The sequence below is a fragment of the Xiphophorus couchianus genome, chromosome 21 (assembly GCF_001444195.1).
Source record: "Xiphophorus couchianus chromosome 21, X_couchianus-1.0, whole genome shotgun sequence".
Lineage (NCBI taxonomy): Eukaryota > Metazoa > Chordata > Actinopteri > Cyprinodontiformes > Poeciliidae > Xiphophorus > Xiphophorus couchianus.
This window is the reverse complement of record NC_040248.1, coordinates 14816293-14837187: the sequence shown is the minus strand read 5'-3', so window position 1 is coordinate 14837187 and position 20895 is coordinate 14816293. Positions and strand designations below refer to the sequence as shown.

The following is a 20895-nucleotide window of genomic DNA, read 5'->3' as shown; positions in this document are numbered from 1 at the left end:
GTACCTGCAGCCAGGGTACACACATTCCAAAGAAAAAGCACCTAAATCCACTATAATCCTCTGACACGATTCCCGGGGATTTTAAAATCCTATTATTTCACTGAAATATTTCATTCTCTTAAAAGGGCTAAGTGGATTGAAATTCGCAAAGGTGAACAGAAAGGGAATATGACAATGCATTCTCTTAAATTCTTAGAGAAGTTTAGCTGTTCTAGTCCTATTTTGGGTACTAGAGAGAGCCAGAGTTCAAGTATGAGTAATAAAGGGTAAGAAGGAAAGATATTTCTGACAAAAACAGAACTCTCAGCAGCAAATGATAACAAAGAAAGCATTTGGCCAGGTTCCTATCTTTTGCAAACAGACTAAAAAAACACCCAGCAACAGGAAAAAAAAAAATATTAGTCAAACTAAGAAAAAACCCTAAAACACACACACACACACACACACACACACACAGGGGAAGGACAAATCTAGCAGAAACAATGTAAAAGCACACAGCGTGAAATGTTTGCGTGCATTAAAGTGTCTTTCCCTTTGTCTTTCATTAGCTTAGAAATGTGAAGTGATTGGGACACTCTGCAGTGATTGAGGTAACACTCAACATGGTGCTTATTGTGATAAGGGAGAAAATTAAAAGAGGACGTATAATAAAAGACAGGAGAAAAAAGTGGGGGACATAAGACAACAAGACATAAGACATCTTATGCCTGATCACTGTGTGAATATACATCCGACTGGACACAAGACTCTGTTGTCTTGCAGCTTACGGCAGCATTGCACATATCAGGCAGGAAACAAAAACAACAGAATATGTCAAATATTGTATTTTGGAAGAGTCAAAAGCCTCATTGGATTTTATATGTAGGTGTAAGTGTACCTAATGTTGTTTTAATGATATTTCTCAAACCGTATTTCTCCAGTAAATGTTGAGCAACCTCTGGTATTTTTTTTTCTTCCAAAAGAGACAAGTTTTTTTTATTACCCATACACCCACATATCCCAGCAGGAATTTGCCATTGGTAAAACACAGTCCAGCGCTACTGACCTCTGAACATTTTTTCTTTAGCACAACATGACTGAAAGCGTTACTTCAGGGCACTAAATATTCAGACAGAAAGAAGGACAGCATAGCCTACTTGTTTTAACCAAGGATTCATGGTATTGGATCAATAACTACATCGATGTAACATAGGAACATTTTCGATATATTAAGCAGTAAATATTCAACTTCCCCGCTAAACTGAAAGAGCCCTCATTATGGTCAAGAAATCAACGACCATTAAATGTCCATACAATTTAAATTTGATGTTTTAGCAATTAATCTTTGTAAGACTTAAAACTATAAATTAATGATCTAAGAAGAGTATATAGAGCTATGCTATTCTAAAATAAACATACTGGTTTTGACATTGAGAGCGCATGACGGGCATAGCAGAACCCACTCATGGTCCCTCATACTTGTTTTAGGAACACAGAAAACAGATCTTTTCAAGCTGTTGGATCAAGATTGTGGAATAAACTCCCACACCACTTGTGATTGTTGGACTCTACTGATGCTTTTAAAAAACAACTTAAGACATTCTAAAAAAAAAAACAAAACGTATTTTAGTTTCACAGCCTCCTGAGCTGCTATTTTTTATTTATTATTATTATTTTCTATAACTAAGTAATGGGAATCCTCACATCAAGGTATCCAGTCAAATAAAGTGTAAATAAGACAAATTGGAGAAATTTCTTTTAAAAAAACACTGTTGTCCTTTAGAAGCTGAAGCATGATGAAAAGCATGCCTGAAATTGAGCAGAGTGTAGTTTACCTGCAGCTTCCGTGTCTGTATCTCTTCCAGCATTTTTACAAGACATTTGGTGTAGTCAGTTAGATCTTGGTCAGCTGTTTCTATGAGCTTGCACCCCTATAGACACAATGACAAATTAAAACACACACACAAGAGCAACAAAACATGATTCAATATTTGTACTACAACACAGATAGTAAAGGGAAAACCAAGGGAGAGATAAGGAGAAGCAGAACAAAGGAAAGAAAACAGAAAGGGAAGAAGACATGGAGAGACGTATAAATCAGTGTTTTAGTGCTGTCTAGCTTCCCGCGGGTTGTGTTGTTGAATAATGTAGAGGTTCCAGTCAGTGGCCTTAAACTACAACATCTAGGTAAACAACCAGGCTCTGGCTTTTTCCCATTCCATCTCTTCTTCTCTCCACAGAGTCACTTTGCTTCCAAAATGCGGCGTCTTCCTCATATCACTGGCACACACATACAACATCGAGTTCACACAAAACTTGCTCGCCGCACTCCGTTTGATCACATCCATCCAACCTTCACTCCCCTCCTCCTTCCATCACTTTTCCATCCCTGCTTTCTCATTGTCTCCCCCTCCCTGGTGGCTGCCTTTCTGTTCTCTCTCTTTTCCATTTATGCAGAATTATTCACCGTTTGCAGCAAATCTCGGAAGGAATGCCTCAAACTTTTCAATTGTTCTGCTTCAAAAGCATTACCATAACAGTCTGTTCTCTCTCTCAAAAAAAGGCATTGCTCTTTTTTTTTTTACACAACCTGTGTGATATTTCTGAAAACAGTCTACTACTAGTGATTGAGGCAGAGGAGGAGAAAAAGAGTGACAAAGCTGAAGAAATCCCAAAGTCTGTCATCTGGGCGTGTGTGTGCAAGTTGTGAGCATGTGTAAGCGGGTGTGTGCATGCATATTTAAGTGTTAGATCTGCACCAGTAATGCATAGAGTGACACAGCACAAAGACCACACAGACTTTGTATTTCTTTTTCTCGGAGGCAAGCGTATATGCTTGACTGATTTCCCCTGTATTAATAATTTATTGAATCGAGCCTGTAGTTTGACATTCCACTGACTAAAAACAATGGGAAGACCACCTCAAAGATTAATTTGCATTTTCTTTTTTAACCTTGGATACTTTTTGTCTCCACAGTATAGGACAGAAGGCAGTGAAGACTAAGATGTAGAATCTAACTAGTGGATCCCTTGGAAAATCTTTTGTTCCTGTTAAGTTTAATTCATAATAAAAATAAAAAATTAAAAAAACTGACCACAAAAGATGAAGATGGCTGCTGTAGGTATTTTCAGACTAATTAAAATGACCTTACAAGTCAAGTATCTGCACAGTAAATTTACACTGCTACATTGTCGTAATTGTATTATTACAATGTAAGTTATTTAATATTTTTACATTAGCTCACAAAAAAAGTGAGCTAAAATTCTAGGTTAGTGGTCTTAAATTAAAAATGAAGGTTACAGTAAATTCTCTCCAAGATATTAGTATTTTTTTCTATCTTTTTGTTTGATTTAGGACAAGAAAGAAATTTTGCTAAATTATAACAGATGCTAACCACACCCCAACACACTTAGTGTAAGTAGCTAAAAGGACAGATTGCTGAGTCAGTAATGAAATGTAAAAGCTCTTGTCTGTGCAAATCTTCAGTTAGAATCTGTACGTTTGAATCAGCTACTTAAACTTATATGGACAAAGATAAATTTGGTGGCACAATTGGTAAGATTGGTAAAACGTTAATAAAAAAATAAAAAATGGTGCTCAAATTAAAAGTTTATTTTTTTTCAAAAGATTTCAGACAATATAAGAATATGCTATTGCAATGAAATATACATTTATTTTATAGTATATTTTTACCATGTGTGCCAAAATATGTGGCCAGCATTGTGTTTGGAGTTAATAAAAAGTAGCAATGTGAATGTTTTTCAGACCTCAGAAACTATATTTAAAAGGAAACAGCAATATTGGGGATCTTTTATCCTCAGTCCGGCTGCATGACTGCTTAAAGTTACATTGCTTCTGCGTGTACAACTGTGTACAAAGGTTTTGATCCACTCACCTTGTCTGCATAGAAAGCTTTAACCTCTGGTGTAATGGAATCAAAATCCCCACTGATGTAGTCAGGAAGGAAGCTGGACATAAGGACAGAAAGAGATGGTGAGTGACAGAGGTAGAGGGTTAAGATTGAGAAAGAGTGCAAGTCAGAGATATAAGGGAGAAGGGGAGAGACAACATTGGGGCATGTGTCAGTTCTTTGATCTGTGCAGCGAGGGAGAAGAGTGACGCCGCCGGGGGAAGACGCTGAGACATGGAAACTGACAGGGTGATTCTCTGTGGCGCTGAGCCTGGCCCTGTCAAGCTCACAGGGCTTGCGGCAGATGTAAAGATTGATGGAAAAGCACACCAAAGCAAACATGGCAGCTTCCAGAAGCAAAAGTTTATGTTTATGCTCCTATAATTAGGTACATAGGGCCTGAAAACCTCAAACAGATCAACACTGCAGAGTAATTACAGGCTTGGGGGTAAATTTGCTCATTAGTCACAAACACTGTAATAAATAGACATGTGTCTATTGCCGTCTGTCTCTCATACATAGAAGCATAGCATGGCATACCTGGGGTAAACAAGGTTAAACGAGTTTCATTAGAATTTTTCTTTTCCATTCATACAAGTATTCTTAAGTATTGTTTTGACAATGATAGGTGATACTGTTGGAGTTCTTAGTTTATAAATATTTCAGTGAACAAATAAATGATAGGAAGCAATGCAAAATGTTTACTGTATGTTTTTCAAAGCAACATATGTGGACTAATGATTGGGTTTGTCACTTCTTATGAGTTTTGACAAAACATGGGAAAAAAGAGAACTTCTCTGGACAGGTCTTTAAAAAAAAAAAAAAAAAACTTTTTCTGGGCATTTAATTTCTCTTTCACATAAGTTTAAATTCCAACCATATTATTGAAATGTGTCCACAATTAAAGCAAAAATAACTGCAATATGTTTGTTAAACCTTGATGAAACTTCCATTTCTCGTCTGTGTAAATCTTAGTATTTCAGTAATTAAGCTCAAAATGAAGATACAGCAAGCATCACAGGTAGGAAAACCTGTACCGAAAATTCATCATTTTGACTTACAAAAACTTGTTTTCACAAGGCAGGCTCATCAGTCACACATTCACATATTTACGTCCAACAAAAGCCATCTTTATTTATGAAGTTAAAATAGAGAACTGAGAGACTGGACAAAACAATAAATAATAGGGCAAGAAAATCAACCCAGTCACAATGTATTAAGTAATTAATGAATAAAAGTCTGACAAACACAACCAAAAAGTTAAAAGTTATTCAAAATAAAGTAAAATTACTCATAGCCAGAGATGAGTTGTTGATATTTTTAGATCCAACAATAAAATTTGTAGATTGCTTAAGGTGGTTAAAAACAAACATCTACAAATTAAATACATATATATTTCCTATAGAATAGGAAACTTCCAGAACAACAAATAAGCTTGCAGTCTGGTCGCAAAGATTTGCAGTGGACAAACACAAAAAAATAAGGAAAAGTAGTTGAATTATTGTAATAAAAACAATTTATAAAGTTCTTTTAAAATACCAAACCATTTCAAATTCTGCAATTTATTGCTTTGACTTCGAATATTGATTTCAAAAACTTCCATGAAAAAGGATGGCATAGAAGGTAGTAAAATCAGCACAAAGATAAAACTTAAAGAATCACAGTGAGAGATACAATAAGTTGCCAGTTCAATTCAGAATGAGAAATTGGATGATGCATCACTGATGAGGCAATGTGTGTATAAAAGTTATTGCAGTAATAGGTATATAGGGCCTGTACCTATTACTGCCAGCTCTATATGAAAGTAGAGCTAGCAACTTTCATGTAGCAACTACAATTTTACAACTGTAATTGTAAAGTTGGATAAGATAGTCGTTAAAATTATCTGTTTCCTAAGTTCGTGTGTTCAAATAGCAAATAATGCTTAGAGTGGACAATAAATATCAAAGCTTTTCAGGACCGACAATTAACTGCAATGAAAACTGTCCTAAAGATTTTCAGACAGTTTTATAATTTACATATACTGTATGTAGAAAGCAATCAACCTACCTGTAACTCTTTAAGAGTTATTGCTCGTTATAAAATTGAGAAAGAAGGAAAAACCAAAATGATCTTCGCTTTGAGATTTCCAGGATAAAGGAATTCATATTTTCAGTCAATTCTATTAGTAAGAAGAAGCAAAATTGGAGGATACTCCTCACAGCAGAATATTATGTCAAAAAAGAGAGATAGGCCTCTGTTTATTACATTTATGTTTGTGCATTTATGGTTATGGGGTAAGAGCATGCAGGGCTACAGTTGCTGCTATCTGAAGGCATTAACAGGTCTGACATTATGATTTTACGGTTGGCTGGGTATCCTGTTTGTGTGCGTTTGTTTGTAAGTGCTTCACAGCAAGCCGCGAAAGCTATGTTCCGCTCGGTTGAAGAAAGAGATACATGAGGATTATTCTCTACCTCCCTTATTCTGCATTCCCATTTGCTCCAACAAGATACACCAAGACAAACACAACCAGAACTGCATGTAATCAGCTGCCACACATGTGCACAAAATAAACCCACTCAAAAAAAAAAAATCATGCTTAAAGATACAACTCCACCAAAATTGAAGCAACGCATGATGCAGCTGCAAATCTCTCTCACACATTGGCTCATTTAAAGAGAATGTGATCACACACACTTATATAATATGCACAAATAGCAGCAAATATGTAGATACGCACAAGGGCAGTTTTTCTGACTTGTTTTATTAAATAGAGTGCCACAACTGCATCTTCATTCAGAAATAACCTTCATGTGACTGATGGGAAGAGATGTGTCACTGGGTTTGATCAAAGCTATGCACAAGCACACAGGAACGAAACACAACACACACTCATATCGCACAGACCTCTTTGTGACCTGCGTGCATGCCACATTCGGCTGCCAGTAATTGACCAGGCGAGATTCGAAATTCTGCATTTGTGTCAGTGTGTTTGGGCGTAAAAGCTGTTTGCGTATGTGTTTGTGTGTATGCATCTTGTGTAGCTGACAGTCTTCACTTTCACATTAATATTAACTGACAGTTTAATTTGGATGGGAAATGGAGCATTTTACTAGCAGTTTGTCTGAGCACCGGTGGCGGGGATGGCAGTGTGACCTTTGTCTGTCTTTGCCTGTGTATGTACGCGAGTGTGTGTCTATTTGTCTATCAGTCTGCATTTGTCCATTTCTTCCCCTGCGTCTTCCTTGTTAACTTTTTCCCTCATTTTCCCTAAAACAAAACTTCTTCATCTTTCAAAGTTTTCTTTCATTCCATCCTCCACTCTCTCCCAATGATTGAACTATTTTTGTCTAATAACTAGTTTTCTCATATTTCCGAACATTAGTGAAACTGCAAAAACAGGGTGTCTTAACAAGACACGACTTAAGAGACTTTTAACCAAACATTAATGGGGATGTTTGAACTTGTCTGTACATGTCTTTGACCCTGCATGGATTACCAAAAATCCATAATAAATTTAAAGTTGCACACCATGTTTTTGTATTTGCTAAATCAATAAAGTTGTACTTTGTAAAATCAGACCACCAAAATCCAAATTCACTGTTAAAAGCCCCAAAATATTAAAGGTATTTATCCCAATGAAAAGTACATGCAATCCTCTGGTTCAAACTGTATGGCCACATAATTTAAATATAGTCTGTCATTTTTTTCAAGTATTATGTGAAAAACACTTCATTCGTGATGTCCTTTCCAATAATGGAAAAAAAATATGCCTGATTGCATCTCTCCTATCACTCCATTTTCACCAATCAAAAGAGAAAAGACAATGAAGTGGTAGATGAAGCACTTTGAAAACCATAATTACAGCTCATACACAAAACAATCCTAAACCAATGCAGTTGGACAAATTTAGCTCTCTGGCTCAGATAAATTGCTGTGAATTACAGGCATGAAGGCAAATTAGAAATAATAATGTACTTTCCCTACTATTGCACAACATTTTTAGTCTTGCAAGTAATGTTTTTTTTAATATGGTAGCATATCACATTGCTTTTCCAAATACCTGCCTGTTCCTAACATCTTAGTCAGGCAGTGAGAGTTGAGGCATAAATGGAAGAATGGAAACGGCTATCTTTCGGTTCCTCCAGAGGAATGCCCTATTCTTGTCTCTCAGAGGTGATATAAATGGATGGAAATATACTCCACAATGACGGAAAGATTTTAAGGTTTTGAGAGCAAAGAGGAAGTAGGAAGCAGAAGTTTCCCTAATGAACAGCACCAGTGGGTAAAAAAGAACCTCCAAATGGTCACTCAATTCTGATTGAAAGGATTGTATGCCAGTGAAAAAAAGTATCTTATTTTTAAGCCTTTTTCAAACATCAGTTAAACAGAGAGATTCAAACGGAGCTGTACCCAGTAATCAACCTGGGATTCTGATCCCTCGAAATTAACACATAAATGCCATTTCACTTCTTTTGGTGTATAGATGAACTGTCCTGTTCTGGCTCTGTACATGATAGTGATGGTCAACAAAGCTGCTAAATTCCAACCTCACATTATACTTATAAGCTTTATATGCTTATTGAAGCTTCTGAACAGATATTAAAGGTACATAACTCAGTTTTTGTTTGACTATAGTGTAAATTGTTTACAAGTAAAAAGTAGACAGAGTGCTTTCTGTTACATCATCAAGTCCATTTACAATTTTTGGAGCTTCCCTATGTATCCTCCTCTGTACAACATACTCTTCCAATAAAGATGTTGTGTCTTCCTTGATAGTCATCCAATCCTACAGTCTTACAGTTGTTATTTTAGGATTCAAAAACATAATCTGAAACTGAAAGAAGTTGGATCATGAAATTTTAATCTTTCGTTTGTCCCTGTGCTGAGAAGCTTTTAACTTACCTCCCTCAGGAGAGTTATTCACTTATTTTCAAAACTAGGATTACTTTAACTGCTGAGCTACTGACCACTCAAGTACCCCACACAACTCCACTTTAAAAAAAAACAACAAACAGAACTCTTTCTGATGCCCGCCTTCAGGACTCATTGTTCTTATGTTTGTTTTTAGTCCAAGAATAAATAATTTAACATTCACATAGATGCTAGTATTCATGTGTGTTCATGGTACATTATTAGATTGGACTTTGGCAGAGACGATTCATTTGGCAGAACTCATAATTCGTTAGATATTTCTTCTAATTAGCCCCAGCAGTATTTCATCATAAGGCTTTCCCTCCAACACTGCCTTGGTAATCAAATAGATAAGAGGAGGTGTGGCGTCACTCTTTGTTTTGCTTGCTTTATGGAATCTAATAACCACACACAGTCAATATATTCCCCTCTTACAGTTACATCTCATATATCATGTTCTTTAGATGCATCTGTTAGTCATAATTTGGAAAAGAAGAGTTATAATTGAGTTTTAGATTTTGTGCACTAGTAATTTTAACACAGAAAATGAAACAAAAGGATAGCACAACACATGATGTTAAAATGTAAGTACAAACACTCACTGTAAATAGGGACCCTAGATCGCAATCCTCTTTAAACAAGACAAAATTACATTGATATAGAGTAAATGTTCAAGAGACTAATACTACTTTGACACAACAAGGTACAGTATTTTACTTGAGTTTTCAGTAGGAAGCAAAATGTCACAATAATATTATTTTTAGATAATACCTCATCTAAGGGACCAACTGAACCAATAAGGTAGAACGTACAATGATGAATGTGAAAAATTGCAGCCAGTTGATGGATCAGTGACAAGCATCAACTACAGTTGTACAACACCTTCTATGGAGCAGAACACATGCTGACAAACTTAGTTTTTATTAAGTCATTCATAATAGTCGGGAGACATTTTACCGCATAAATCCTATATCTAATTTGTGCAGACGGATCAAATGTTGCGAGTTTGAACAATGCACAAGGGAGTTTAACTATGAGTGTAGAATTAGAGATTGATTTTTCTTACTGTTGGTAATTATAATTGACGTTTGTGGCGCTTAATGGGTATGATCGCTCTAGAAAGGTACTTACTAAGCCCTTTCGTAAATGTATGCAGTTCAAAAACATGTTATTCTTGGAACTTGTAAGTTACTACGCATTAGTATGTGCATCGAATAGTTTTTACACCAATTCTGGTGAAAAATGTGTATCTTATTTCATTGCAGCCTTATCCAAGGTGCACAGACAGAAACCTGATCTTGCCTATTGCAAAGGGTTACTGTCTTGAAGGAGGATGACCTTGTATAATTATTCCAATACAATTTCATAATTCTTATGCCCATCTAAAACAACAGTTTACAACCCAGCAAGCAGGGTTCTTTCAAAACTTCAGTCATCACCACACAATGTTTACAGGTCCCTGCATAATAGGTAAACAAAGAAAGTATATTTGTCATTCAACACATGTATGGCAAATGCGGTGCAAAGACAAACCAAAAGCAAGTCAGTCTGAGATTTTTCTTCAGCTCTAACTCTCATGAAATAAGAAGCCTTGGGCTTGACAACTTCATTTGCTAAGGCTGACAGCATTATCTGCTCCAAGCCCCGATACATACACAATAATATGCTGACACAACTGTGCTCAGAAAGCCTCTTCCTCTCATACTCGCGCTTAGTCAAATACTGACACAATCATATTCGCTTATGTTTGCAACTCCGTCAAACTGCACACACACGCCTACAGCTGGAAATGCTATAAACTCTGCCCACACACAATTACCTCCTCTGACATCCAGGAAAGATCTCCTCCATGCTCATCCATCTTTTGACTTATATCCTCAGAAGATTAGATAAAATGCACAAATTAGGCAAAATACTATTTTCATTTGAAGCTCGGATAATACTCAGTGACATTTACAAGAGTGCTTGAGGATGCAGCTCTAATGAAAAAGTTATGAGCTTCAATAAAAGCAAATTTAGCTCAGGTTCGGTACATGCAGTTAGCTTTATATTTCTGTCACACAGTCATTTTGCTAAAAAAGTGAAAATAATTGAAGAGATTTCTTTTTTAAAAAAAATGTGCATGGCATAGATTGCTGTTATTTTCAATTTTGTCAACGCATACTAATTCATAAAGTTACAATTATATTCCCATTTTAAAAGGTGGATCTGTTTCCAATACTAGATTAGAGTGCTGAAAATTTTTCCAGTTTGCTTTCATAAAAGAAAATCACATACTCCAATACTTTGAGGGAACTTACAACTTGAAGAAATAAGTTATTTAGAAAAGAAGCACATCTTTAAGTAGACATGAAAAAAAATAAAAATGAAAAACATCTTGGCTGAGTAAATACTCAAAAACAGAATTGTGCAGCACCTAAACAAGGTTAAAAACAGCAACAACTTGAGAAGAAGGCAAAAGTGTCAACAGGAAAACCACTAATCCATAATATCAATTGCATAGTATGAGTATGTTTTATCCTTTATATATACACTGAGCCAGACTTCTTAAATAATAAGTGGGGTGCGGTCTTTATCTGGTTCAAAAATATGCCATATTTTTTTAACACCACCGCAATGTGAAGTGGAATCATTGTCACTTGACTCATCGTGAAAGCAGAAAGCCTTAGCCTACAGCACACCCTCCACTCTACATCCCTAATGTCTACCATTAATGTTGTTTTGACAGAACATTACGCGGCACCTTTCTTTTAACAGCGGGATGCCGTCCACCCACTCTGTTATGGTGACAGCAGAAGATTCTGTGGAGACTGAGCAAGAATTTTTATTATTATTATTACTATCCTCATTTTTTTGTTCCAACTTGAATATCCACAAATATCCTCTAAATGCTGTGACCCTTTTTGTTTAGCTTACCTATAGTACATACAGATATATACGGACTTAAATTATGCATCAAAACAGTCATTTCATAGTAAAATACCCAGAAATATATTACAATGGTCTTTCAGGTAATTAAAGTGGACCTCTCTTTAAGATTAGCACAAGGCACAAAGTGATTTCTGACCAGTAACTTCACATAATTGCACCTCTAATGATCTTAAATTGGGCCTCTTGATTGAGAGGTAAAAAGTGCACACTACTGTGGTGATTTCCACTATCGCTTCACAATATCAAAAATTCCAGTTCAAATCTCAGCTGAAGCCTTTTTTTCCAGTGGATGTTGTCAGTTCTCCCCAAGCAAGTCCCAATCTTCTCTAGGAAACATGGCTTTTTTGTACAATCCCTAAATACAAGACCCTAAATATTAAATGTATTGGTGATTTTATTTCTAAGAATACAGTTGGGAGTTTGTTTCAAATTTAAAGGCAAATTTTCATCACCAGAAATCCCGTTTTTTCACCGAAGGCATTCACAATATCCAGGGTATGCATTCTAATTGTCAGGATCCTGAATCACAATGGCATTGTCTATTTGACAGGGATCTATACAGCGATTGGATTATCAAAAATAAAAACACTTTGAAATAAAAACATATTAATTGCTATTCACATAAACCACAATCCCCAAATCTGGTTGTTGACTAAAAATGAAAATGAAAAGATTGAAAAATGTCGGTTAAGCTTTGGCTGATAACTAATAATAAAGCCGTTGCTATCATCTTAACAAGAGTCATTTTCTACCTCAAACTGCTCAAATATAATTGTCATTCAAAACAATTGGCCGTAATCCCTAGCTGAAAAAGCCTTTTCTCAGTTTTATAATACGCAATTATACTTTCCGTGGTTAGAACACAATTATTATAGAAAGCAATTGTCTGATGGCACTGTTTCTGTGTCAAATTGCTGAAGAAAAATTGTGATTTCAAATAAAGTTCCAATAACTATATTTCTCCATTTATCATGTTAAACTTTTAGCCTTCAACATTTCTTGTTAAAATCCTTAACTACTGACTACATGGTTAACTTGTATACTTTTGTAATTTTAACTTACATATCGGTGAACATACTATAAAAAATGTGTAGAAGGCTGATAATTATTTTAGTAAATGCCTAGACACATTCAGATTTTACAATACTTTATCAAGAACATTTCAGAGCTTTAAATTTCCGCTGCAGATTCAATGATTACATAAATTTGTTTAATAAAAAAAGGACATAATTGTACTAAATAATGACACTTGGCAAACATGTCCTTAACTCCAAAGTCAACAGCTTCAAGTGGTTGTTACAGCTGTAGAATTGCAAGGACATGCACACAGTGAGACAAACACAGACACATCTAATAACATCCCATTCGCACCCTGATGAAAAGCACACACACTCCATGCTCACACTCTGGGTGTTAATGTGAAAGTCTCGACACTTCAGGGACCCAGTGATCCCCAGATCCATCTCTGTCCTGACAGCAGCCCTCCATTAGCCATAAAAAAAAAATGCTGCTGCAAATTGCCAACCTGTGCTACTTTATCAGAAACACACCCTGCACTCACGCACAAACAGGGCACATTTATTCACCTGGAGCACAGAAATCCATTAAACAATCATAGACATGCAGCCAGATAACGGTTTTAGATGCACAATGTGGTTTGTGAGCTGCTGCTGTTCAGATTTTCATGTTGAGAGAAAAGCATCTCCGTTTCCTGGCAGTTTTCCAAAAAACATTATTATGCACAAAGTTAGGCATGCAAGTCAAAACACTAATTAACTTATTCAAATGTGAAACTAAGGCTAACTCACTTGTCACGATCTCCAGCAGTGATGTTATAAAGTTGATTGGCACCTCCATCAGCACATGCCCTCAAGAGAGCTAAAGAAAAAAAGACAAACAACCATACAGTCTGTCAACTTGTGTGACTCAATGAGAAACTGCTGTAAACTGCAGTGTAATTATTGTTAAAATACAAAACGCCTCTCATTTTTAGTCATTTCAAAGCTTACAGTGGTATTCTTTGTCTTTTAAATTGGTTTTAACCTCAGGTGGCCTTTGAGTGACTGTGTCCTCAAGATATGTGGTTTCTTGAGACAATGCACATGTAGTTAAAATGTGCAGTGACTGCATTGAATTTTAAAAAATAATTAATTATCATATTTTACCTTTTTTTGTTGGCCAGAGCCTAGCCAAACATTCTCTAAGGAGAGGCTGGGTACAACACAAACTTGTCGCCAGTGTGTCATAGGGTGAGCCATGAACACATACACTCACTCCCACTTGTTAATTTAACATGCTTGATCTGGACTGTGCCAGGATGCCAGAGTAACTGGAGAAAATCCATACATGCATTTGGAGAAAACACTGAGCACACAAAGTTCTTCTTCCTAAAAGCCAACCATGCGAAGCCCCCATCCCTTTGATGATCAATAACCTTTGAACCTCAACAGAAGCCTCACTTGAAAGGAAAAAGTAGGGTTGCATAAAATGAAGAAAATTGTATTTATACACACCATTAAGTACTGTGAGATAAAATATTGGCATCATCCCAACCCTAAAAATCCAGACAGAATACAATTACAAAAGCTGAAAGGAGTAAAAGAATGTGTGATTAAATATTTGCATTAGCATGAACTATAATTAAAAAGACAAAAACAGCAGCTAGATATTGCATGTTAACAAATTAGCCAGCTGCTGTTATTCAAATGTACTCGATTAACAGATTACCATTGGGGGTTGCCACGCCTATTTGAAGAAAAAAACTTCTAACAGATTTCTGGTGTAGCAGACAGTAGAGAGGACATCAGCATTCATCTCAAAAGAAGCAATTTATGTTGCCTGTTAAACTGAGAAGGGTCACAAGGATCTTCCCACACTTTAGAGTCCATAATTCCACACCAAGCAAGATTGAAAGAGGGGGAAAAAAGAAGACTGTGTGCCATTTTCCCTGGACTGAAACTACAAGAAAGTTCATCCTGCGGTCAAACTGTGCAATGCTCAGACAAATTCCAAAAGAACAACAAAAATAAAGTGAGTCAGATTCCACAGCATTAGATGGCATATTAAATGTTAAAAATTATATAATAAAAAAGCAAGCTTCAAAAACTACATAAACAATTGATTGGACAGTGTTGAAAAGATACAGCTATTGTGAAAAAAAAACAACAAAACAAACAACAAAAAAAACAGCAACATACGCAATGCAGGTTTGATTTAAACAGCTGCATCAGTGTTAACTGCTGTCTTTGCATCAACCTTAAAAGGAAATAACTATGTATACTATTTACACACACACACACATATATATATATATATATATTTTTTTTTTTTTTGCTAACTGCGCTGCCATTGTAGCTTGCAATGCGATTTAACTGTAACATGGTATACTTAATCAAAATATCAGACCAAATGTTTAACAGACATTGTATCTAAATAGGTTTATGCAACGAAATAAGACATTAAGGATCAAAGGGTTTTTGTGAACAAAACTTTGTCTCCCTTTATTTTCTGATGCATAAAGGAAAGACATAATATAACTTTGAATAATAAACTAAACGTAATGACAACTACAATTAATTGGAATGGATGTCTGATCGAATTGAAATGACTTTTTTATAAATGTATGACATTTGTTGTGAACTATATAAATAAAGTGAATTAAACTGAATATATTGTAACAGAGATGAGCTTTTCATGGAATAAAGCCATCAATAATTAAAACAAATAATTTTTAGACATATTTTATGTATTGAACTTCAGAATCTCAATGTAAAATGGGCCAACATTCTCGTCTCACAACTAATTCACGACTGTTTGCTTTTTATTCCTATAAAAGGTTTCTTTCCAAACTCTACTTGTGGTTTTTGAATAAATCAATTTAATAAAAGAATGGCATAACAATGCACAATTTAAATGCAGCTCCTTTAAAACCAACATCAGCAATGAAGACTTTTTAGCTGAATAAATAAACTTAATTCCATTCCAATCAGTAAGTGTATTGGGTTCAAATAAGGTTTAAATTAGCTAAAGTGCAAATGCTGCAAAATGATTAAAAGCAGTCCAAGCTGGCAGTTATTTTCAACTTCTGAAATGTTATTCATGATTAACTAAATTAGATGCAAAGTATTTGCAAATGCATGCTCTTTCATGGCTTCTGTTCTTCTCAAATTGAGTAGAAAGCCTATTTTTTAAGGCCCCCTTTCTGTTCGGGGCTGCTGTTGTGCACACTCGGGGAAACTTCAAAGAATCAGATGATGTTCTCCGCTTGCACCTTGTTCAAAATTAAGTTATGAATGCACCAAAGAGAGGGGCAACACTTGTACGTTTGTTCCATTTTTGCCAGTTGGGTCCATCCCAAAGCCCTGATATAACTCTGCCTTCTACATATATACGTGTTTAGATATGTCTGATTATAATTTATTTATTTTTAACTTTATTTTATAAAACCTACATTGACTGAATGTAATTTGAGGTGTTAATTAAGTCATCTCAAGCTGGCATATTTAATTATCAAAATAACACAGGGGAGACGCTTCCTGGTGACAGGAATAAAAATCACACTTCAAGAAGAACATATTTTGTTTCCAAATTTAAATAAATTATAAATATAAGTAATCCAATTAACCAGCAAGTGCTCTTATTACAAAACATAAGAAGGGGAAAACAAGATCTCGGAGTTACTGCTAAACTTCACACATTCCACGCAAATAATATCACACTGAAGGCATAATTACTCTTTAAATCTGTTAGGAAATTTATATTCCTCTTCACACCAAAATTACATAACTCAATATTCCTAACATAGGTTTAGGATATATTTCTGGTTTATGATAGTAGATTTAATGAAGAGAATGATTATTCATTCTAGGGGGAATGGGTAGAGGGGTGAGAAGTCAAGCTGACTGCGACAAACACTCATAACCAAGAAAAAGCTGCTGAAAGCAATCACTACTCGGTGTCTACGTTTTGTGTCAAGCAATGATTGGAATGTATGTAAATAAGTCATTATCTCTTACAGAGAGAAAAGGCTGAACAGAATTCAAATGACAACTTCTCAAGAAAACAGGAAACTTTTCTTTGAAGCCTGTTGACAAAATATAAAGCTATCACTCATAAGTTGTTTATACGTTTGTGCACACGGACACACAAACACACACAAACACTTATCCAACAACTTGAAAATTGTTGAAGGTCCTAGAAGATAAGCATGTTTTTTAGTGTTTTTTTAAAACAGTTGGTGGCAATTTAATGACTATATGCTTAAAGCTAAAATCCAAACCCAGCATATTCTGAGACTCTGACCCTAAAGAAATAATTACAGTTTGCAAAACTCTATAGGTCTAAAATAAAAAGGAAAAAAAAACTTGAATGGAGAATTTCAATGTTCTAACAAGTGTTGAATTGCCTTGATTTATGCCACTTTGTGAATTCAAGCAGTTTCTCAGCTTCAGTAGTTTTCCATCAGCTTATCACAGGTTCATTCTTTGTTTGACATCAGAGTTACAACCTGCACATTACAAAAAGCATTTTTAGCAGCAAAAATGTCATTGTTACAAATGAGTTTGCAGGGATTTTTGTTTGAGAACTTTCTCTGTGTCATGCTGCTAGAGTCTGTGAGCTACAGTATATGCAAGATAGAGAAGGGGCAAAAAAGAAGGTAACTCTTTACTTATCAGATATTGTGTAAAATGTTTAATAAAAGATTAACTTTTAATAAACTACTTTATTTTTAGTTTAATAAAGTGAATTTTCTTTTCTAATTTTTTTGTGGTTTAGCTATGGATGGAGAAGGAAAAACCAACACTGTGCCGTTTTTATGTTTTGAAAAGTTAGGCTTGAAAGGTCAGTGTGGTCAGCATAAAATTTATGATCAAATCCAGAAATGGCTGTCCAACACTCAAAAACCCTATTGCTACTGTGGAGAGAAACCTTAAAGTTGACTATTTGTAGTATCTGTAAGGGCTGTATTGATTATATCAGTGGAAGCACAGAGATACATGAGACGTGTTAAAAATAAACCATATTTTCCCCGACATGTCAAGACCTCTCTGCAGTTCATTTCAGCTGTAAAAGAGCAACAGAGTCAGCCTGATGTTAAGTTTATAGCAGCAAAGAAAGTCTTTTTGATCCTTTTGAGTTTTCAACCTCTGTCTTTGAATACATATGGTGGGTTTAAACAATCCTTTGGCCTAAAATTAAGGGCATATTTATGGTATAGTCTGTGTGATGACTATATTCTGCTGATGTACTATATTTTTTACTTAAGTCTATGAATGCAGATCAAAATATAACTGTAGTAATCTGTATTCTCTATTATTGTACAAGCAGTAGAAATACTTGTTGCTCTTTTTTCTATAAAAGAAATTAGATCATTATATAACTACTATGATACCATAGTATTTATATACCATTGGTATTTTTACACTAGGACATAAATCTATTGGGAATCTTCTCCCAGCTCAAGTTCGATTCTGAATTCGTTTAATCAGTGTGTTTTTTACAAATTGAGGAGGAAGGCTTACATCAGTATGTTCTGTTTAAGATACCCTTTCAATTTAGTAATGTTATACTATGAGAATTCAAAGTAGGGTGTGGTTGAAAAGCGGTCTTCTAATTTGACATAGCTGTTCTAAACAGACCGTTAAGCCAGGCAAATATTCATAAAACATCTGCCAAATGTTCTCTTAAACTTTCCACAAGACTTGTGGGAGCTTTTGTCTTTCTAGATATCTTAATGTCCCATTTGTTTTTATTACATTAAATGGCTAAAGTGGGTAATCTGAACTTGAGAAACATCATTTCTCCATCTGCACTCCATCCACAGGCGGTAAAATGCAATTACTGTCATTCTCTCACTGGAAAAATGTGCTGTTGGTTGTTTTGGAGTAGTTCTTCTATTTCTGTTTCACACAACATTTGAGTTAAGCATGCACAACAGAAATTCAAAACTGAGGATAATAACCATTAGAAGGGAGATTAAAACTGTTGAGAAATGTAGGAGAAATTTCTTTTTGTGCCACCTTACATCCAAGAGTCTATGTGGATTTCCTTTTGACACAGACAACCCAGGTAAGCACTGCTACCATATGACAGACATCTACAAGTGTTACATGCTAGAATGTTCCTCAGAGGCTTGACTTTGCAGCATAAAGGGTTTTAGAGATCTGTTGGCACCTTCCTGTTTGACATCAAAGGACAGTTGGAGGTAAAAACTCTTTAGTAAACACTAAAACAATACTTTCCAATTATAATTCTTTTAATTATAAAACTCCTGACGACAATATGACATGGAACTATGCTGGAAATGCAGCTTCTGTCAGGAAAGATGACCTTGTAAGTAAACTACCCATTGTAATCCCTTCCCAGCAGGTTTAAGAACCAGCTACTCCTGTCACTCACAGTTGAATGATAGATAATTCACTTCCTCACACTCTGCTGAGTCCTTTAAGTGCTTTCATTTATGCTGCTGTTGAGTTGCAGAAAAGGTAAGTGTACACAACATGGTGACTGTGGAGCAGGCCTGTATTGATGAGGTTCGGTGGAAGATTAAAACCTGTCAAGTGGGGGCTTAAGCACAGAACACGAGAGGTCAAACAGTCACAAAAAGATCCCAGTTCTTAGCATTATGTGTGATGTCCTCCTTTCATCTTTTGGCTCACCTCTCTGCCCCTCCATCTGTCACCTTGCCTCCAGATCCACCATGATTTCTACACTGTTCCCCACGCTTGATTGATCTCCTGCACAAATATTTCATTTTCTTTCTTTCTAGCTCCACTCTGTTGCTTTGCAAAGCCAGCAGGGTTCTTTCGGTCTTTCTTATTCGAGATGACCCAATTCCACCAACTCATTCTTGCTCCGGCAGGCTTGCTGGAATTAGAGCTTTAGCTGCGGTTTGCTGTCAATCCTTCCAAAGATTCTCTTTTCAAACTCCCAATACATTTATTAATGCCACTCGGCATGTTTTCAAGCATGTTGTGCAGAAAGAACATCTGCTTTTGTTCCCAGCAACTTATCACTTCAGATGACTGGCACAGCTTGCAGGTGGGATGACGTTCTCAGACTTCAACAAGGTTATTAGTATCAATAAATGATAAACCGAGGCACTTGTAATCAACACAGGCACATTTTTGTTTGCTTCGTTGCAATAACCACCTTCACTGATTGCGTTATTGAACTCCTTGTTTGTGGTGTTGCACAATGAGTCGATAAAGCATCGTAGAGTAGGTAAATGGGGGACTGATTTAGTGAGCAAGTGAATGAGTGGATGACTGATGGTCTAGACGAGAGAGGGGGTGCGTGATTGAGATAAGCCGCTTGATCCGACTTAACAACATCACACTCTTGAGTTTCCCTTTGATCATCTTTGGCAGCCTGTATCACTCCTGTGCTCCCTGCTGCTTCACCTCTCCCACAGGTAAAGAGTTGGGGCCCGAGGGGCCCCACATCAGAAGACCTGAGAATCAGCCGTGTTTATTTGTGGTAGAATGTGTATTTCAAGATGGCTATGATGCCTCCAGGTGAACAACCATCAGGAGAGTGACACGCCATAAGACACGCTCATGTGCAGCGTGACATCTGCTTATCACATAAACTCCATTAAAAATACATACTATTTGAAGCAGGAAAAGATAAACTTGCTACAAGCGTGTTTACAATCCAACATGAAGAGATCTGAGATCTGTCCATCACACATAGCCATCAACCCATCAAAACTTCTTACACAAGTCCCATGCGCATTGCCGCCTACAGCAAATTTAATTAAGAAAGACTTCCATGTTTTGATATCCAGAATACAAAATTGCTTGTGACTTCAGAAACCCCCAAAAGTGTCTCTGAAGCTTTCTCTCTAAAGTCATACACACCAAGAGGGGGCAAACTACTCCGTGACAGCATCAAGCTATATCATGCTGAGAAAGTACATCTATCGCTTGGTTTAAAAATTTCAATAAGATTAATTAATAAATTTCTTGTGAAATGTCAAAGGAAGAAAATGACGAAGGAGTTTGGCTCTTAGAAAATGTTTTATATCTAGCCAGATTTGGCTTGTTTGGGCCATAGCCTTCATACCGTAGACTTTGCAAATGTCTTATCTTTCCAAATCAACGCTGAATGCCAACAAATCAAAAGAAGGATATAAAAAATTGTAAGCACAACATTTTTCTGGTGTATTAAATACAAT

The 20895-nt window shown here is 36.0% G+C and overlaps 1 protein-coding gene across 3 annotated transcripts in view; it reads right to left on the bottom strand.

The window, feature by feature from the left end:
- tpk1 (thiamin pyrophosphokinase 1) overlaps positions 1-20895 on the bottom strand; it is a 72046-nt gene that overhangs the window by 33608 nt on the left and 17543 nt on the right. For 2 of the 3 annotated variants that reach the window (XM_028005092.1, XM_028005093.1), the window contains exons 4-6: positions 13526-13595; positions 3876-3948; positions 1815-1910 (exon numbers count right to left, since the gene is read on the bottom strand). In XM_028005092.1, the coding sequence (XP_027860893.1) occupies positions 1815-1910; positions 3876-3948; positions 13526-13595 (239 nt within the window). Of the gene's footprint in view, positions 1-1814; positions 1911-3875; positions 4248-13525; positions 13596-20895 lie in introns of those variants that run through there. The other variant, XM_028005091.1, reaches the window with a different exon arrangement.